Source organism: Magnolia sinica, chromosome 11 (genome assembly GCF_029962835.1).
Source record: "Magnolia sinica isolate HGM2019 chromosome 11, MsV1, whole genome shotgun sequence".
NCBI lineage: Eukaryota > Viridiplantae > Streptophyta > Magnoliopsida > Magnoliales > Magnoliaceae > Magnolia > Magnolia sinica.
The window spans coordinates 51,564,575-51,585,281 of NC_080583.1; the positions used below are offsets into that span (position 1 = coordinate 51,564,575).

General features: G+C 40.7%; 1 protein-coding gene and 1 long non-coding RNA gene across 5 annotated transcripts; both read left to right on the top strand.

Annotated features, from left to right (window-relative positions):
• The first annotated feature begins 222 nt into the window (after positions 1-222).
• On the top strand, positions 223-18,410 carry LOC131218368 (LRR receptor-like serine/threonine-protein kinase SIK1). Of its 4 annotated transcripts, none has more exons than XR_009157672.1 (5): positions 223-319; positions 424-495; positions 584-652; positions 951-1,022; positions 18,297-18,410. XR_009157672.1 is itself a non-coding variant. In XM_058212979.1 (3 exons), the coding sequence occupies exons 1-3, from the start codon at positions 270-272 to the stop codon at positions 705-707; spliced, it is 246 nt and encodes an 81-aa protein (XP_058068962.1). In that variant the 5' UTR covers positions 229-269; the 3' UTR covers positions 708-721. The 4 variants fall into 4 exon arrangements, 1 of the variants encoding a protein (XP_058068962.1); XR_009157671.1 differs by lacking the exon at positions 18,297-18,410 and adding an exon at positions 17,496-18,045; XR_009157673.1 differs by lacking the exons at positions 584-652; positions 18,297-18,410 and adding an exon at positions 17,496-18,045.
• A 406-nt stretch (positions 18,411-18,816) lies between these two features.
• LOC131218369 (uncharacterized) lies at positions 18,817-19,622 on the top strand. The gene is made up of 3 exons (XR_009157674.1): positions 18,817-18,945; positions 19,167-19,253; positions 19,365-19,622. It is a non-coding gene; the product is annotated as an uncharacterized LOC131218369 (long non-coding RNA).
• Positions 19,623-20,707: the final 1,085 nt, after the last annotated feature.

Sequence of the window (20,707 nt, forward strand, 5' to 3'; positions counted from 1 at the left end):
GTTTTGTTTCTTCATCTAGTGGCATTATGTCATCCAATGTAACACTATTCCAATGAAAAACAACTGTTATTTTATGCGCCTAATGTTTTCTGTTTTCACAATTTACCCATTTTTTGCTTTCACATGGCCTTTACCGTTATAGAACTATAACACCAGTCAGCTTTTCTGTGGTCACAATTCCATTTTCTAAACCTTACTATGTTAATTTTTTTCCCTGTGAAATGATGAATGATGCTATTTTCTGTAGTGGGTTGCAGGGGAATTTGTTGATGGGAACATTGTCTCCTGATATGTGCCAATTGACTGGCCTATGGTACTTGTAAGTGGATACTAATGGAACCTATATCAATGGTTGTCTGGGAATTTGTATTTGAGATTTTGTTCATGCCCTTGTTTGAACCATCTCTACCGGTGTTGTTGCAGTGATGTGAGGGGCAATAACCTCTCAGGAACCATACTAGATAACATTGAGAATTGTACAAGCTACGAAATCTTGTAAGATGGCTAGCATTCCTTTTGGTGTGGGTGTTGTTCTTGTTCTTTCTTCAATTGTTTATGGTCTATTGACTGTTATGACTTCCAGCGATATTTCTTACAATCAAATCACTGGAGAGATTCCTTACAACATTGGTTTCCTGCAAGTAGCTATATTGTATGTTTCCATCTCTCAAAAGCTCTGTTGTATCTCTTCTTTCATCTGCAAATAACTATTCGTTTCATCTACTAATGAACTAAATAGAATCATTCAACTACTGATATTTTCGAACTCTTCTAGTTAAACTGCTTGCTGTACTATACTCCATTGAATCTCTATTGTAGCTGATAATCTGCAACTTTTTTTCTTTAATTTTTTGCATCCAGTTGTCATCCATTCTTGTTGCATTTAATTAGGTTGTTTTTCTTGATAATGGTGTGCTGACCCTTCTAACCAAAAAACGTGCTATTATTAGGTCTCTTTAGGGAAATAGGCTTACTGGGAAGATTCCAGAAGTGATAGGACTCATGCAAGCTCTTGCTGTTTTGTAAGTTTTGTACTGTCTTCCCAAATTCTTTTCATTTTTTTTTTCAAAATTTCCTTTCTTCCTAAATAATTGCATGCATCTTTTATTGTGCTGTGAAGAAAACATTCCAGCGGGTGCCACTTTTGTATTAGTATTAATCTTTAATGTCGGCTTTCCATTAAACTATCATCATTATCTTAAGCTTTCATGTAGCAATTTGGGTTGTGCTTTAAATGGTTGGCAGAAGTCCTATGATATATCTGCTGACCATACCACATGCTCACTCATTTCCCTAGCATTGGAATTGGCCATGGGAGAGGTGTATGCCCATGACACTGACAGTGTTATAGATTGAGCTGGGCACTAGGGCTGCAGTCAAGACAGACTTGACCCAACCGGACTTAAAGCTTGAATGCTAATGACATGGACTCTGCTAAGCATGACCACTAATGGGAATATCAGATTTTTAGATCCCTTCCAAGACAGAAGAACAACGGGCTAATGAACCCACCTATGCTCAGGAGATTCGACGGTTTGGACCTAATTCAACAAAAGGGTTCAGGAATCAAAGTATAAATCCATTATACAAGTCTAATTTTTGGGATACCACCAATATACATTTGAATTCATAGCATGGATGGTTTAGTTTGAGTTTACCAAGTGTGAACCATGAAATGCATATACAAGCATATGTTATCAAGTGCGAACCATGAAAAGCAATGCATTTTTCATTTCATGTACATTAAGCTGATAGCTTAATATCCAATGGGCTTGAGGCAACCCCTTTGTGTTAGGTACTTGACATGTGCCTCCTTGGTTGCACCTGCATTGTTAATAATTTTTAGGATAACCCAAATAATAGAAAGTAACAAGGTGATTTTCACTTTAGCATATGAATATGTAACGTCTCGAAAAAATTCGTACAAAGATCCGAGTACCACCTCAGGCAGAAATCACTAAGGACCAAATCCTTTAGAAATTAGACAAAAATTAATTAAGTATTAAACTAAATAATCAGTGAAATTAGCTTGAACTACTATCTATACGAACTGCAAGTCCCAAAACTGCTAGAATCGCTAACTCAACATTACCCAAGAACCTAAGAGCAATCTCAAAACTCAGTTGCTCTCAAGAGCACATTGAAACTCCGTATCGGACCTAGACCGCGCGTCGAAAGTCTGATTACCGCGAAACTATAAGGTTATGACCGCCTTACTGGGCTTGACAACCATTGCGAGAATCGAGCCCGAATAGTACTCAGAAATGTACAACTAGAGTCCTGAGCAAAATGTGTGAGAAATGGAAATATTTTTAGAAAATGAACTCAAACTTAAGTAAATTGGACCATTCACTTACAGGCAAAATTAAAGACTTCAGACCGTCAGATTCTGACCAAATTATACCCTTAGATCAGGAAATTTCCCTACACATGTCAGTATACTTGTGGCACTGATCGAGTGACGATGACTGTTGAACTGAAACACGTCCTCTAGGTCGTTCTACAAATTCGATCGGACCAAAACCTTAACCTAGCTTAGATCCATGGTCAAGGAACTTACTCCACGCTGTATGCGAGTAATGGACCTTCAGATGAGTCCTGGTTGCCAGAAGCAGACATCCTTTGGTTATAACCTAAGTATACCATGGCCATGGGCCCATTTACATCACTTCTAGGCCTATATAATGCCCTTAACGCGCCCCTCTCTCATTCCATATGAATTGTCTCTAACCCTATGAGAGAGAAGAGAGAAAAGAGAAGAAAAGAGTGGAGATTGAAGGGAAACCTTTGGGGTTTGCTGCAGTACTCCTGTTCTGCTACTCCACTCATCGAATCGCCTTTATGTCTAGCTACTCAACTCGTTTCAACTCCATTTTTGGGTAAAAAATCCTAACCCTAATCTGTTTTAGGAATCCAAATAGAGAAACCGGTGAAATAGCTAACCTATTTCAATGTTTAGGTAGCCGTTGTGCCGTAGACAAAGACGTAGTGTCCGAACCGAGTTTGTAACAAGCGTACTGATGAAAGCTACAGACTATAAATGTCTAGGTTATGGTTTTCAAGGCTTTCAATGTCAGCAATAATTTATGTCTGACTTGATTGCTGCCATATGATCTTAGTTACGACTTTTTCGATATATCATGTATGTGTAAACTAGGTTTTATAGTAAATGCATTCCATGTGTTTGTTGAAATGTTTGAATGAATAGGAAATTATGATTTATGTTTGCCAAGACTATAAATCTAGAATTCATGTTTGTTGTACGTATGACAACTCCTTTATGAAAGGATTTGCCATAAGATATGTTATAACTAATTTATTACATGTATGTTAAAATGTGTAGTCTAAGTGTTTGATAAAATGCTGAATGAGAAATTGCTTGTTGAAATGTTCTTAATGAGGGTGTTGAGATAGGGTTCTCAATTACCTTATCTATAGTTACAGTTTTCTTCATGTATCTTATCTTGCTACTACATGATTTATGGATGAAACGCCTATGTATGATAACATGTGCAATATGGTTAGTAAAATGCCCAAATGGGAATTGTAATTGAATTGGTTGTTAAATGTTGTTTTAACTATCACATATGAATGCCTATTGTATTTGAGTATGACTGAGACTAGTCCAGATAATCAGTAACAGTTTCCGATTAAGTGGCCGAACTAGTTTCGTCATAACGGATATGTTCGATGAATCTGAGTCGTACGATGATTATTGGTAGTGGTTAGGCCACGAGGAGTGCGTATGCACTCCATGTCAATTAATTTAGCATACGCTCATACCAATCGAACTTGTCAAGTAACCCGATTGGCCTAATGTGTGTTTATCATGTATGGATGCTACTACTTGAATCTAAGGTACCACTTACCAATGTAAAGCTCATTTAACCTTGGTACCATGATCCGCTAAGACTCATGAGCCAGGCATGGTGGTATGGGACACCGTGGTCGAGCTGTCGGCCTACACTGGGATGACGAGCCTCCCCGTAGTGACCATGTGCAACCCAAACTCGTGAGCTGAATACGGTGGTATGGGACATTGTATTCGAGTTGTCGGCTTACGATCAGGTGACGAGCCTCTCGTAGTGACCTCGAGTAGAAAATAGGCCTACGTGGATGGTGACGAGCCTCACGTAGTGACCTCAAGTGTAAACCTGTGAACTTGCCTATCCATTGCTTTCAAATTAGGGGTAATGTTGCCCTATAGCTTGCCTATCGTATGTGATAAATTAGGATTGACGACCCTAGATGGATCATCGTTTGAGTAAGTGATATAAAGGGAGGTACCTTAGCTTCCTGTATTTATTGTATGAATAAGCTTAATTAAGAACTCGGCTAACACGTGCATGCACCGCACTACATGTTCTTTGACGATGAAGGCACAGTAGGAGTAGCATGTCTGACCGTGAGATAGTGTCGCTGAGGGAGTGCAGGCGAGGGCATGCATCATTACCACATATCATCCTTGCATTACTAGAGTAGTTAGGGAATGTTTGTTGTATTGCTTTATCATTACTGCTTGACTGAATTATAACATGTTAACCCTTGCATTATAATACCACTAAGTTGATCACTCACTCCCACTCTGGGACAGTGTTTTAAAACACCAACCAGGCTCTGTTGTAGATGTAGGTGGCGACGATGTCTACGCTGTTGATTGGGATTTTATAGACGAGGAGGAAGAATTCTCCAATGTTCAGCTATCAGGCAGGTCTGTGTAGACCATGTATTGATCGATGTGATTACATGGACATAAAGATTAGTTGGACATTTACATTTTTGTATTTTGTAAATTTTGGATCAACACATGTATATATTCAGCCTGGTAACATACTCATACTCTGGGGATTGAGAAACACTTCCTATGTATATATACCTATCTCAGTCTTGCGCTTGCTTAAATTAATTATCTCTGGAGTATGTTATACTATTTTACTATAATCCCACTCATGTTTAATGCACTAATATGGACAACATTTAAACATCATTATCTACGTTGCATAAGTAATGCGTCGGAACTCAGGAGTTGAGCTTCTGCTCGACCCCTGATTTTTGAGGCGTTACAAGTTGGTATCAAAGCATGATTTGGTTTAAACTGGACCTGGGTTATGGTAACATGATGCACACTAACATACTTTGAGGGGGTGATGAAATGTAGAAACAGACGTAGGATCCCAAGTTTCACCAACGAGCGAAAAGTGACTATTACATATAGCCCGTACGCGACCAAGACCATATAAAATGATCTCAATTCCTCTTTAGGCCATCAAACAACGGGTTTAGAATATTACCCGGCAAATCCCTAACTCTAAACACACCAAAAGGAGTGAATATGTGCGAGATGGGGCGAGAAAACACACTTCATGGCCATAGGGGCACAAATCGAAAAATACGGGGGGAATCAGAGTGGCCCCCACACATTTTTGGAACCCCAGGAGGGGGAGGCCCCCACCCATGGTCCAGTGGACCACGACGCCACCACGCCGACCGTGATGTATCGCGGTTGGGTCTCGAGGGCCGCGACGGGCTCACGGGTCCAACGGTCTGCCGCCCCTCCCACACACATGTGGGGCCCATTTGCATGTGGGTCCACCCTATTTAGGGTCCCTTTCCCCTCCTTTGCTCATTTCACCCCTCCCCTAGCTTTCAAACCCCTCCAAACTTACAATTTCTCTTTCAAATGTCTCCTCAATAAATCACAAACTTCATCTTCTTCCTTCTCTTATACCCACCCCCACCATTCTCTCAAACCCATCTCCTACTACCTTCAATCCCCTTTATTTCTTCTCATTTGAGTGCACAAACCCATCTTTGTGCTCATAAACCTCAATATCCACCAACCCATCTTATCCTTCAATCTTGTTTCCCTCTCATGGCTCGTTTTGAGCTAGTGGCTGCCATCTTTTCTCTTTCCACACTCCTTTCCCTTATGGGAAAAAGAGGGCGCCTGCGGATGAAGCCGGGCCTAGCCGCACTACCTGTTCAAGGAAGTAGAAAGGCACCGAGGCTAGCACTAGCATTGAGCAGGAGCGAAGGACGAAGCAGGATCTCGATCCCTAAATTCTTCTCGAAAGAGCTCTGCCCGCGGGCGTCGGACATGGTAGATTTCAAGCCTGTAGAGTTATCTTTGAAGCACACATGGACGAAAGACTATTTGGGCTTTATCCGGTATGGACCTCCTGTTGGACGCTAGGTAGGGTCTCATATTTGAAGGCAAGTCATGTGCATGTGAGAGCACTGTTCAAGCCTTCTACGCCTACATACGAGATCCACTACTGGAGCCTCTACATTTCACTATCCCCGTGGGAAGGTGAGAAGCCATTGTTGATGTTGGTGTGATAGCCTGAATCATGGGGATTCCACATGGCGAGGTGCATGCTAGTGAATCGCATCTCAAGAGTACACGAGAAAGAGATCGCCGCATGTAGTTTCTTTGCGGCTGACTGGTCCATTGGAAGCAGGGCAATTGCCTCCCAATGACCAAGATGACTCATGACTTCCGCCTACTCCACCACATATTCACATACAATGTGTATCATAGGTGGAGCAACCACACCGAATTCACATGTTTGATGGTAGACTTCCTGTACAGAGCTAGGTAGGGAGACAAGTTGTGTCTGCCTACGTATGTACTACTACAGATAGTCCAGACCGCATGTACTGTTAGGACGGATATTTCACTACCATTCGGCCGACTTATATGCAAGCTTGCTAGTGAATTCGGCTACAGAGTTAACATGGATGAGCTTACCCCGATCCACTTTATAAATGACACTATGCTCAACAACATGGGCATTGGACCGCGTCAAGGTCAAGCCCAACTTGATGAGTATGGTGACAAGATAGAGGAAGAGGGAGGAAGCAGTGAAGAGGAGGAGGAAGAAGAATTTGAAGAAGGAAGTGTGGGAGAAGGAAGTGATGAAGGGGGAAGTGATGATGAGGAAGTGTAGGAAGAGAAAGAAGAGGAGGCCTAAGACTCTGATGGGGGCCCTCCTCTTGCTACACATGAGCACCTCCATGATCGGGCTACCTTAGAAGCCCGCTTGGCTCAGATTGAGGAGAGCTAGGCCGCCCTGAGACAGGAGGTCAGAGAGACCCAGGCCGAAGTGAAGCAAGAGCTTGAGGAGAATAAGGCCTGTATAAAATAGCAGTGTAAGAAGATTTCCCGCACTCTTAAGACCCTCCTGTGCTGCATGCAGGACAAAGGTGCTCCTCCTCCATCACCAGAGTCGGACGACTAGTCATATGTTGTAGTTGTCTTTGGGTTTTCTTTATTTTCCTATTTTCTATGTGATAGCCTTGATAGGTTTAGTAGTATGTTAGATTTTTTGGTGTATTTTAGTGTTTAAAGCCTTGTTTAGATTAGCTCACATGTATCTTCTGTCATGATCCATGTAAGACTACATCTCATGTATTGTGACAATTTTGGTTAAATGAAATGCATGAAGATTCCTTTGTTATGGACTGTGTGAAAGTTTTGGTAAATTAAGTAACCTTGTTCTGAATCTCACACATGTTGCACCCTATGTTATATATAGGGAATGCCACCTAAGGTCACTCGGAGTCCGACACATCTTGCACTTGGCGAATTGAGTGACGGGGCACCTCCCCTAAGCGATAGCCATACGGACCCCAGTTAGGCCCGAATCATGAGACTATGCCAGATTCTTTACTGGCCACTGGCCCTACAAATGGGCCAACACCTAGTGCACCACCGGTTCTAGAACAGAACCGTGCATTTACCTCGACGCCATACATGCCTCAGGCGGCTTCTCCTCCTGATACATTGGAACAGATGATGCTCCTGATGTAGTAGTAGCAGCAGATTTGGACCACTATCGTGGGGGCCCTTGCTTAGAACATGAACATGGCCCCGCTTGCACCACCTGCCCACCCTGCTAGGAACATGAATGCCAACGATTTATTCGAGCGCTTCCAGAGCTTTCGGCCTCCTACTTTTGCTGGTACTCACAGACCCGAGGAGGCTGAGTACTGGCTTGATCGCATCTTTAAGATGCTGAAGCCGTTGCACTACACTAAAGCAGAGCAGGTTGAGTTGGTTACATATATGTTCAAGAAGGAGGCTAGTCTATGGTGGGATAATGTCCTATGGACAATTGCTGTTGGGTATGTATGGACGTGAGAAGCTTTTGAGACCTATTTCCATGTGAAGTACTTCCCCCTCACTTACCATAATGAAAAGGAGGGAGAGTTTCTTCACCTCCTATAGGAAAGGATAACTGTATCGGAATATGAGAACATGTTCACGGAGCTGGCCAGATATGCTCCTTTGATACTAGCAGACGAGCCGATGCGAATGCGATAATTTTCTGAGGGTCTACGACCTGAAATACATACGAAGATGTGTTGTGCTAACATTTCCAACTATACTGAGCTAGTGAACATGTCCCTGCGAGCTGAGCAGGATGAGGATAGATTGTCCCATACACGAGTACCCATGGGTCCGAGGCCTCGACTTGATTTGCCGAGCAGACCGTTCCTCGATAAGAGGCCACGTGCAGATCCACCTCCCAGACTTACTGCTCCACCAGCCCAGCTGAGGCGATCAGATGTGTGGTGCACTACTACAAGAGGTTGGGCCATACTGACACTTATTGCTTTACCAGGATGAGGGACAATGGCTTCGTCCCTACTCAGAAGACCAACTGTCAGATGTTGCAACCTATCTTAGCTCCACCTGCACCTTGATTTAGGCCGCCTCAATGACCTACGACAGCGCAGCCGAATCGTCCTCAACAAGCTCGAGTGCACTCACTTACAGCTGAGGCTTCCGAGACAGCAACTGCAGCATCATTGGCTTTCGAAGTCACAACACATATCCAAGGTATACCAGGCTTCCTATTGGTGGACACCGGGTCCACTATTTTAATAATATCATGCGCAACAGTCAAGCGACTAGTATTGAAAACTACTCCTATAGTTGGGATGAGACTCCTTACCGCCACAGGGACCTTCTCAGACACTACCAAGATTTATAAGGGTTGCTCGATAGACTTAAGAAGCAGAATAGTACTCGTTAACCTGATTTTCACCCCACTGTGTCATGACGATGTCATCCTTAGCATGGATTGGCTCATCGAGATGAAGGTAGAGATCGATTGCGATACTAGAGTGGTGATAGCTCATGGACTTGAGGGCACGAACTTTACTTTCCCAGTTCAGGTCAGTTGGTACTACCACATTAGTTGTTATGCTACCTTGTTAGAGAATGTTGATGGTTCGACACTTGAAAACACGCCTGTAGTCTGAGATTTTACGGACGTATTCAGGACGATACCTGGACTACCTCCTTGGCACGAGATCGACTTTATTATTAACCTGTGCCTGGTGCGCTACCGACAGATCGCATGCCTCCATGTGAAATGGAGGAATTAAGGAGACAGATCGACGGTCTGTTGGAATCAGGCTTCATATGACCGAGTGTATCTCCTTGAGGAGCACCCGTTTTGTTTGTGAAGAAGAGGATGGATCACTACGATTGTTTATTGATTATCGTAGGTTGAACCAAGTGACAATGAAGAATAAGTATCCTCTGCCCAAGATTGATGATCTGTTCGACCAGTTAAAAGGGGCACAATATTTTTCAAAGATCGACTTACAGTCAGGGTATCACCAGTTGCGTGTTAGGGATGAGGACATGCAGAAAACAATGTTTAGAACCAGCTTTGGGCACTATGAGTTCCTTGTGATGTCGTTTGGACTCACAAATGCACTAGCCGTGTTCATGGACCTCATGAATTGGGTGTTTCGGCCGTATTTATATCGATTCGTCATTGTATTTATAGATGACATCCTGATATACTCCAAGAGTCAAAAAAATCACGAGGAGTACTTGCGACTAGTCTTTGATACTCTCAGGAAGAACCAGTTGTTTGCTCAGTACAAGAAATGCGACTTCTAGAAAGAAGAAGTCACGTTCCTGGGACATGTGGTGTCCAAGGAAGGAATAACTGTGGACCTTGCTAAGGTGACCACAATTCAGGACTAGGAGCAACCCGGTTCGATTACTAAAGTGAGGAGTTTCCTCGGCCTGGAAGGTTACTATCGTTGATTCATGAGGGACTTTTCCAAGATAGCCAGACTGTTGTCTCAGCTCACTCAGAAAGATCTTAAGTTTGCTTGGAACGAGAAGGCAAAGCAGCCTTTCAGGAATTGAAGGATAAGCTGATGTCCGTCCCTATGCTAGTATTGCCAGAGCAAGGGGTCAGATATACCATATACACTAACGCCTCTCATGTTAGTTTGGGTTGTGTTCTTATGTAGAAGGATAGAGTGATTGCCTATGCATCGTGATAGTGGAGGAAACACGAGGAGAACTACCCTAGGCATGACCTGGAGTTGGCGGCCATCATCTTTGCATTAAAGCTCTGAAGACATTACCTCTACCGGGAGGAGCTCGAGCTCTTTTGTGACCACAAGAGCCTCAGGTACATATTCACGTAGAGAGACCTGAATACGAGGCAATGACGATGGATGGAAACCTTGAAGGACTTAAAGTTTGAGGTCTCCTACCATCCCGACAAGGCCAATCTTGTGGCAGACGCGTTGAGCCAAAAGAAGATGATATCATTTGTAGCTCCGCTAATGATATAGGAATGGAATATGGTTGAGTTTGTGCGAGACTTTGAACAGAAGCTTAAATTAGAGGAGCCATTCGTGAGCGTCGCACACATTCGCGTCCAGCCACTTATCAATGACCGAATCATTATGGCTCAGAGGGAAGATAAATGGTTGTTGGAGTTGAGAAAATGAGCTAGTGATGATGAAAACTCTGAATGGAGAGTTGGTTCGGATGGGGGTTTATGTTATCGTGCCCGCCTTTGCGTCTCAAATCTTCATGACTTGAGAAGGGAAGTTCTCGAAGCTACTTACAATTCGAAGATGGTGATGCATCCTGGTAATACAAAGATGTATCGAGATATGAAGCGTTCGTACTGGTGGGATAACATGAAGGCCCACATAGCAGACTTTGTGTCTCGTTGTCTTACGTGCCAGCAGGTCAAGGCCGAGCATCGCCGACCTCGTGGATTGCTTTAGCCTATGCCCATAGCTGAACGGAAGTGGGATTTCATATCTATGGATTTCATTACTGGGTTACCGAAGAAGAGCAAGGGACACGACTCCATATGGGTGATTGTGGACCGATTGACGAAATCAGCTCATTTTCTCCCTATTGGAGTTTCAAACTCAGCTGATGATTTGGCCTGTACATCAAGGAGATAGTACGTCTGCATGGAGTGCCTATGGAGATTGTGTCGGATTGAGACACGTGATTCACGTCTGCATGGAGTGCCTAAGAAGCAACGGGTGTGAAATTGAAGTTCAATACCACGTTCCACCCACAGACTGATGGGCAGACGGAACGGGTAAATTAGGTGTTAGAGGACATGTTGCAGGCATGTGTGCTCGATTTCAAAGACAATTGGGATGACTGTCTTCCCTATGCAAAGTTCGCTTATAACAGCAACTTTCAAGTGTATTGGCATGGCTCCCCTACGAGGCACTGTATAGGCATCCGTGTCGAGCACCACATTATTGGGCAGAAGTTGGCGAGAGAAGCCTGATTAGCCTAGATTTAGTACAGACGACCTCTGAGAAGATTGACATTATCAGGCGTCGACTTCTTGCAGCATAGAGCAGACAGAAGAGTTACGCCAATACATGATGGCGACAGCTAGAGTTTGAGGTTAAGGACCATGTATTTCTGAAAGTTTTCCCAATGAAGGGAGTCCTTCGCTTTAGTAAGAAAGAGAAGCTTACACTGAGATTCATTGGCCCATTCTAGATACTAGACCGAGTGGGTATGGTGGCATACCATCTCACTTTGCCCACACCACTCGCAGGCGTGCATAACGTATTTCATGTATCGATGCTGAAGAAATACGTTCCTGATCCTTCCTATATTATTAAATGGGAGCAAGTACAGTTAAGTAAAGATGCTACTTATGTACTGCGACCAACATGTATCCTTAATAGGAAGGAATAAGTGCTACGGAGCAAAGTTATTCCGCTCGTGAAAGTATTGTGGACTCACCACACTGAGGAAGAGGCGACTTGGGAAATATAAGCCGAGGTCCGTAAGAACTACCCTCAAATTCTCGAGGAGTACGAAAAGGTACTAATTTCGAGCACAAAATTTTCCTTTAAGGGGAGTCGATTGTAATGTCTCGAAAAAATCCGTTCAAAGACCCGAGTACCACCTCAGGCAGAAATCACTAAGGACCGAATCCTTTAGAAATTAGACGAAAATTAATTAACTATTAAACTAAATAATCAGTGGAATTAGCTTGAACCACTATCTATACGAACTGCAAGACCCAAAATCGCTAGAATCGCTAACTCAACATTACACAAGAACCTAGGAGCAATCTCAAAACCCAGTTACTCTCTGGAGTACATTGAAACTTCTTATCAGACCTGGACCACGCGTCAAAAGTCCAATTACTGCGAAACTATAAGGTTATGACCACCTTACTGGGCTTAACAACTATCATGGGAATCGAGCCCGAATAGTACCCAAAAACGCATAACTAGAGCCATGAGCAAAATGTGTGAGAAACGTGAATATCTTTAGAAAAGGAACTCAAACTTAAGTAAATTGGACCATTCGCTTGCGGCCAAATTAAAGACTTCAAACTGTCAGATTCTGACTAAATTATACCTTTGGATTAGAGAAATTTTCCTACACATGTTAGTATACTTGTGGCCCTGATCGAGTGACGATGACCGTTGAATTGAAACAGGTCCTCCATAGTCGATCTACAAATCTGATCGGACTGAAACCTTAACCTGGCTTAGTTCCATGGTTAGGGAACTTACTCCATGTCGTTTGCGAGTAATGGACCTCCAAATGAGTCTTGGTTGCCCGAAGTAGACATCCTTTGGCTATAACCTAAATATACCATGGCCCTGGGGCCATTTACATCACTTCTGGACCTATATAATACCCTTAACCCACCTCTCTCTCATTTCATACGAATTTTCAGTAACCTTAGGAGAGAGAAGAGAGAAAATAGGAGAATAGAGTGGAGATCGAAGGGAAACCTTTGGGGTTTGCTGTAGTACTCCTGTTCTGCTACTCCACCCATCGAATTGCCTTTACATTTAGCTACTCAACTTGTTTCAACTCTATTTTCGGATAAAAAATCCTAACCCCAATCTATTTTAGGAATTCAAATAGACAAACCAGTGAAATAGCTAACCTATTTCAATGTTTAGGTAGCCGTTGTGCCGTTGACAAAGACGTGGTGTATGAACCGAGTTCGTAACGAGTATATCGATGAAAGGTGCAGACTATAAACATTTAGGTTATGGTTTTCAAGGCTTTAAATATCAGCAATGATTTATGTCTGACTTGATTGCTGCCAGATGATTTTAGTTATGACTTTTTCGATATATCATGTATGTGTAAACTAGGTTGTATACTAAATGCATTCCATGTGTTTGTTGAAATGTTTGAATGAATAGAAAATTATGCTTTATGCTTGCCATGACTATTAATCTAGAATTCATGTTTGTTGTACGTATGACAACTCCTTTGTGAAAGGATTTGCCATAATATATGTTATAACTAATTTATTACATGTATGTTGAAATGTGTAGTCTAAGTGTTTGATAAAATGTCTGAATGAGAAATTTCTTGTTGAAATGCATTTAATGAGGGTGTTGAGATAGGGTTCTCAATTACCTAATCTATAGTTACAGTTTCCTTCATGTAACCTATCTTGCTATTATGTGATTTATGGATGAAACCCTATGTATGATAATATGTGTAATATGGTTGTTAAAATGCCTGAATGAGAATTGTATTTGAATTGGTTGTTAAATATTGTTTTGACTATCACATATGAATGCCTATTGTATTTGAGTATGACTGGGACTAATACCTAGTCCAGGCAATCGGTAACAATTTCTGATTAAGTGGCCGAACTAGTTTCGCCATAACGGATATGTTCGATGAATCCGAGTTGTACGATGATTATCGGCAGTGGTTAGGCCACAAGGAGTGCGTATGCGCTCCATGTCGATTAATTTAGCGTACGTTCGTACCAATCGAACTTGTCAAGTAACCCGATTGGCTTATTGTGTGTTTACCATATATGGACGCTACTGCTTGAATCTAAGGTACTACTTACCAATACAAAGCCCATTTAACCTTGGTACCATGATCCACGAAGACTTATGAGCTGGGTATGGTGGTATGGGACACAGTGCTCAAGCTGTCAGCCTACGCTGGGGTGACGAGCCTCCCCGTAGTGACCAGTGAGCAATCCAAACTCATGAACTGAATACGGTGGTATGGGACACTGTATTCGAGCTGTCAGCCTATGATCAGGTGACGAGCCTCTTGTAGTGACCTCGAGTATAAAATAGGCCTACGCAGATGGTGACGGGCCTCCCGTAGTGACCTCGAGTGTAAACTCACGAACTTACCTATCCACTGCTTTTAAATTAGGGGTGATGTTACCTTATAACTTGCCTAACGTATGTGATTAACTAGGATTGACGACCCTAGATGGATCATCATTTGGGTAAGTGATATAAAGGGAGGTACCTTAGCTTCCCGAATCTGTTGTATGAATAAGCCTAATTAAGAACTCAGCTAACATGTGCATGCACCGCACTGCATGTGCTTTGGCGGTGAAGGCACAATGGGAGTAGCATGTGCGACCGTGAGATGGTGTCGCTGAGGGTGTGCAGGCGAGGGCATGCATCATTACCGCATATCATCCTTGTATTAACCAGAGTAGTTAGGGAATGTTTGTTGTATTGCTTATCATTACTGCTTGACTGAATTGATAACATGTTAACCTTTACCTTATAGAACCACTGATTTGATCACTCAGTCCCACTCTGGGATGGTGTTTTAAAACACCAACCAGACTCTGTTGTAAATATAGGTGGCGACGATGTCAACACTGCTGATTGGGATTTCATAGATGAGGAGGAAGAATTCTCCTACGTTTAGCTATCAGGTGGCTCTATGTAGACCACGTACTGATCGATGGGATTACAGGGACTATAAGGATTAGTTGGACATTTACATTTTTGTATTTTGTAAATTTTGGATCAACACATGTATATATTCAACCTGGTAACATACTCATACTTTGAGGATTGAGAAACACTTCTATACATTATATACCTATCTCAGTCTTCCACTTGCTTAACTTAATTATCTCTGGAGTATGTTATGCTGTTTTAGTATAATCCCACTCTAATGCACTAATATGGACAACATTTAAACATCATTATCTATGTTGCATAAGGGATGCGTCGGAACTTGGGAGTTGAGCTTCTGCTCGACCCCCGATTTTCAGGGCGTTATAGAATATCTGGAAATCAAGTTAGTTAGAGTCACATAAATCCAACACTTGACTTTCTTGTGCAATATTTGGAAATCAAGTCAGTTGGAGTCACATAAATTTGGCCTAAAGAGTTGGGGCTAATACATCTTGACTAACTGTGACTGAGTGAAGTATGCTTTGAACTCCCATAATCACGGTAAATTTTTTTTCCCTATATATTGGTGACCTTAAGGGATTGTTTGGATTTTTTATGGTTAACATGCAAATTCTTCAAGCAAAACTGAAAATTCTGGATGTCTCGTATGGAAGAAGGACAGGTAAGCCTATTAATTGTGCCCATTATGATAGTTTATCACTTGTTTTCTCTTTCAATGCAGAAACATCCTAGTATACTTATTACATACCTATTAAAATTTCAAAGCATTCTTCCATCCATAATCTTCTTTCAAACTTTAGAATGACACATGCTGGAAATGAACCAATTGTTATAACCCTGTGCCAGGTAATATAGCTCTCATATATCATCAGGGTAAACTTTTGGCACTCTCAGAAGTTGATAAGCCTTGTAAGTCTTTTTATGATTGACCCTATTATTATTCCTAGAGTGCTACTTTTCTTTCAAACCTTCTTTCTTTTTTTTTTAAATTTTTTTAATTTTTTTTAGTAGTACAAAAATGTTGTGTAAGATTTTCTGTTTACTTGATTCTAAAAATATTATTCACTAATAAGAAGCCATTTTTGGATATTACCACTTTAATTGGCCTGGGCACTGAGGGGTCCCAAATGTGTGTTTGTGTTTCTAGTCCTTTGCAGCATGCTCCCATTCTTCAACCTTGATCATTAGTGGGAAGACTTTGCTTTTTCACTCAGTTACCTTTGGCATCTTTTTGTATCTTGCCAGAGTCGAGATCTGTTTGTTGTGTGTCTCTAATTTGAATTTAACACTTTAACTGATTTACTCATCATTTTCAAAAGTTATGTTCACCATAATCTAATGAGAAAATTTAAACATTTCAGCACAGCAAGTATGATGCTTTATACACATTCTCCTGAATTCAAGAGCATATCAAATAACTCACTACTTCAATAGAATTGCAAAGAAAGCCTATCGAAATAGCTGATTGTATTTACCACCTTATAAACCCAAAACAATTTCAAACATTTCAAAAATCCACTTCTTGATTTGACTTAAGGGCCTCTTTGGCTTCTAGGAAATGAGAATAGGATTTAGCAAATTCACAAGGCCTTTGGATATTACAAGGAGAGAGATTTTATAGCTTTTATGAGTTTCTCTTTTTGTTGATTTGAAAATTAATAAATTTTAAATTTGACAAACCTATGGATTTCAGGAATTTAGCATTTTCCCAAATCTGTTATATATGGTTGTCAATCAATAGATTTTTTCTCACTCACTATTGTTGAAGGGGCCAGTAGAATCTTTCCTCATCACATATATTTTAATGAGAGATGCTCCTCTGCTTTCATAGCACTTATAAGTTATAGTGCTCCTTGTTGCCTTTAATTAATTGATTTAGACCGTCCATTAGGTCAAGCACACATTCTTGGGTTAACAAGCCAATATTAAATTGATCTAATCATCTTAACCATCTTATCAATGGTCCTGTTAAAACTATTTGCATAAAAATTGGTCTAATACATAATTTGTCCATCTATTTGATGGTTCCCATCATGGATTGCTTATAATTCTTTTATGCGGCAATTCTAACCATCCAATTAAGGGGTTAGAAAAAGGATGTCTATAAGTAAGAAGGCAAACTTAGCATGGATTTGATCATCAGATCGGTCTGATTTTTTCACGGTAAATCTTTAATGTGTTCTGTACTTAATGGATAGTTTATGTCCAACTATAATTAATTACCTGATGCTACTAGGAGAGCATTGGAGCAGTTCTCTACTTTATTATACTTTTTAAATATGTGGACAATCAAATTATCGACTTACGTGGTTCTCATGCATGAATTATGATCATCATCACTATAACCTTGTCCCATCTATTTGATGTTGGCTTTTTGACAATTATCATGGTTGGTGGGCAAAAGTTTGACAACAAGCAAGCCAGCGCTACATGAGATCAACACTTTTATATGGACTGGGGATAGGCTGGTGCAATTGCTACAAGATGAGTTTTCAATTGCCTTTTTATAGATATCATTATGAATGGATTTCATGTTTACACTACAAGAAACCTATGTATCAGTGGCGCACTATCACAGGCGGCCACAACAAACCGCCAGTGTACATGTAAAATCAGTGGCGTTTGGTGTGTAGTACCCACTTGTTGGAAGCTGACTTCATGGACAGAGAGTCTAAGCAATGTCATAAAAAATGTCGCTTGTGCAACAGTTTAATTGAAGTGGTAAAATTCTCCACAAACTTCTTTTCATCATTCTTGGTTCTTTTTGTTATGCAATTTCTTTTGTCAAGCCAAAGATTCTTAGGCCTCAAGCTTACCTCCATTCTCTTGTTGTTGAAGAAATCCTTGTAAGGACTTACTCTCACTCTAGGTTTTAGTTCATTTTCCTTTATAGCTACGATGACCCATGTGACAAAAGAACGCAAGCTTTGTTGTCCTTTGGGTTCTGATTTTTTAAAAGAATAGGTAATCTTCAGACAGTTTGCTAGTTCTTGAGATGATTATGCATGATTTTAATGTTTCATTAGCTAATTATTTGTTAGTTTAGATTACTACTAATTTATTTTTTATTTAAACTATGTGAATGTTCTTTTCTAATTTCCTTTGTCTTTGTAGTTTTCATTGTTACATCTTGCAACCTGTACCATGAATATACGTGACTTCCATTATTTTGAGTGATGTACATTGCCTTTTTATTGTCAGGCTGACCTTATGATGGAATCATGTAATTTTTTTCTTATCTGATATCAATGTGGGTTGCATTTTCCTTTTTGGGTGAATGGTTGATCTGATTCATTGGGATTTTGTTTCAGATCAAACTGAAGATACCTTACTAGCAATAGGTGACAACAGCTCAAATCATGGTATCGAAAGCTACCCCAACCTGTAATTTTATAGCGTTTGGGGGTACAGATGGAATAAATCCATCCAAGGATTTGAATATTTTTGACCCCTGTAAGTCTTCATTTTTTTTTCCTCGGCACGATTGCTTAATGATATTTTGTTTTGTTCCACTCAATTCTTTGTTTTCTGGTATTGTACTGATGTCGGATTTGTTGACTGTGGACTCCTAGTAATTCTTTTCAAATGTTCATTTTTCTTTTTTAAATGTGTTTTCCACCTAACGAGTGAACTGGTGTGATTTTCGAGCCTGTCTATTTATTAGTGTGGACCGCTTGATGCATGCTTTAATGCTCTCTGCAGGTTGGTGAATGTGGTCTCATGAGTAGGTCTGCACTATTAATGAAATTTAGTAAAAATATAAATTTTTTATTTTTTCTCCTTGAATCAATTTGCTTTTGGAGATAAAATGAAATTGATATAAAATGCATCAAAAAGGAAGCATTGTCCAATTTGAATTTTTGATGCATAGGAGTAGAAACATATGAAGCTATTGCTGATTCTCTTTTTATTGGTTTTGGTGATCGAGCTGAAACTGCATATGGTGATAGTGGGATGAAGGTAGGTTCTTGAGTTGCATGCTATGATGCATATGATGCAGTTTTATCCTTAAAGAAAAAGGGAAGAAAAATATGTCCACACATTTATTAAAAAAATTCCATAGCTATTCTCCTCCATCTGCTAGTTATAGATATTTATTGGTTCCTTTTATTTTATTTTAAATTTATTTTTTGGTTATTTTATTTTGTTTTGTAAACTTTTCTCTCTACATTGGTGACTAGACTGAAGGTGGAGCATTTGGGGTGAAACGTGGTAGCTCAGAGGGGGGCTTTGCTGCTTCATATGGGGATGGATATGGACTTCATTCGGTATGGCTATTTTTGCAGGAAATATTTATGACTAAAAATTTAATTTTAGATAGTGCAACTTAGATTATGAGTGTACATATTGTTTTATTAGTTGACCTCTACGCATGGCAGGGTGCTGTTAACAAAGGTCCTCTATATGGCATGTGTTATGGTTCTTGGGGTGCATTTGAGAAGTCTCGCCTCGGGCATCGCTGAAATCCATTGCTTTTTTTTTTTCCTCTTATTTTTCCTTGTGTCTCAATCTGTAAATTTTCTATCCATTATATAACCTTTCATTCTCAGGTTGCCTATAAATGGGGCTGGTTGTGAATGATTTACAGGTTGTGTTTGAATACTAATTTAAGCCTGTAAAGATCTTCTGATCTAGAAGATTCGGCCTAGTAGAATTTTTAATTGTTTCTTTTCTTTTCTTTTACAATGTAAATGACTTACATGCATTTTTTTACAGATTTTACAGGCGTTTGTTCAATCTCTTATCAGCATTTGTTACAACTTTTAGCAGCGTTTGTTACAAATTTTGTCTGCGTTTCTCATAACTTTTACTGGCGTTTTTTATAGCTTTTAATCAGCATTTCTCATAGCTTTTATTGGTGTTTTTACAGTTTTTATCAGTGCTTCGTACAGTTTTTACCGGCGTTTCATACAGGTTTTAACGGCGCTCTTATAGTTTTTACCGGCAGTCACCAGAAGTGCCGGTAAATGATAATAAACGCCGGTAAAGGTCAACTTTTAGCAGCGGCCATAAAAAATGCCAGTAAAAAGGTGTAACCACTGGTAAAAGATACAGTGATGCCCTCCTTTAGCGGCAGGTGTCCGACCGTTGGTAATTCTTATACTGGTGATTTTTAGGACTTTTAGGGGCGGTTTTAGCTGCCGGTAAAGGTTATTTTTCTTGTATTGAACTCAAGAAGGAATATGGAAGTAGGTTACACATCCAAAATTTCCAATAGTGCCGAAAGAAATAACCCAGATTCAAAAGCGTTGATGATAGAGGCATTGGGCTGCGATAAGGAGAAAATTAGAAGAAGCTACAAGACCACCTCAGTCACAGATGATTCCACCTAAGCCTTTCTGGAGGGTCCCTATGTCTGAAGGCTAGGTGGCTATAAACATAATAGGGGCAGTACTGTCTCCTATGTTACAAAACTAGAATTATGATGTTCTCGGTTGACTGAATCAGTCGGCAAGTCCTAAGGAGGAAGACAGATGAGGTAACCTATCAGACTACCTCAGTGATGAGTGCTTTCCAATGGATGAATGGTTGGCTAATTAACAGATGTCGACCACTAAAGCAATGAAAATTGTCTCACTAGCAGACACCTCAGCCAACCTCGCGACTGATGAAGGCGCTGAACAGATAGAAGATCGTAGAATAGAAGCAAATGCTAAAACACTAAGGGGGCAATGTTCAAATGAAGGAATTGTGTTTGGGACATTGCCACCAGTCTTGTTCC

Excerpts from the sequence above, each read along its gene's own strand:
- LOC131218368 (XM_058212979.1), top strand. The coding sequence starts at position 270 with ATGGGAACATTGTCTCCTGATATGTGCCAATTGACTGGCCTATGGTAC. Across the intron at positions 320-423 it reads TTGACTGGCCTATGGTACTT|TGATGTGAGGGGCAATAACC; the intron begins GTAAGTGGATAC and ends GTGTTGTTGCAG. Across the intron at positions 496-583 it reads TGTACAAGCTACGAAATCTT|CGATATTTCTTACAATCAAA; the intron begins GTAAGATGGCTA and ends TATGACTTCCAG.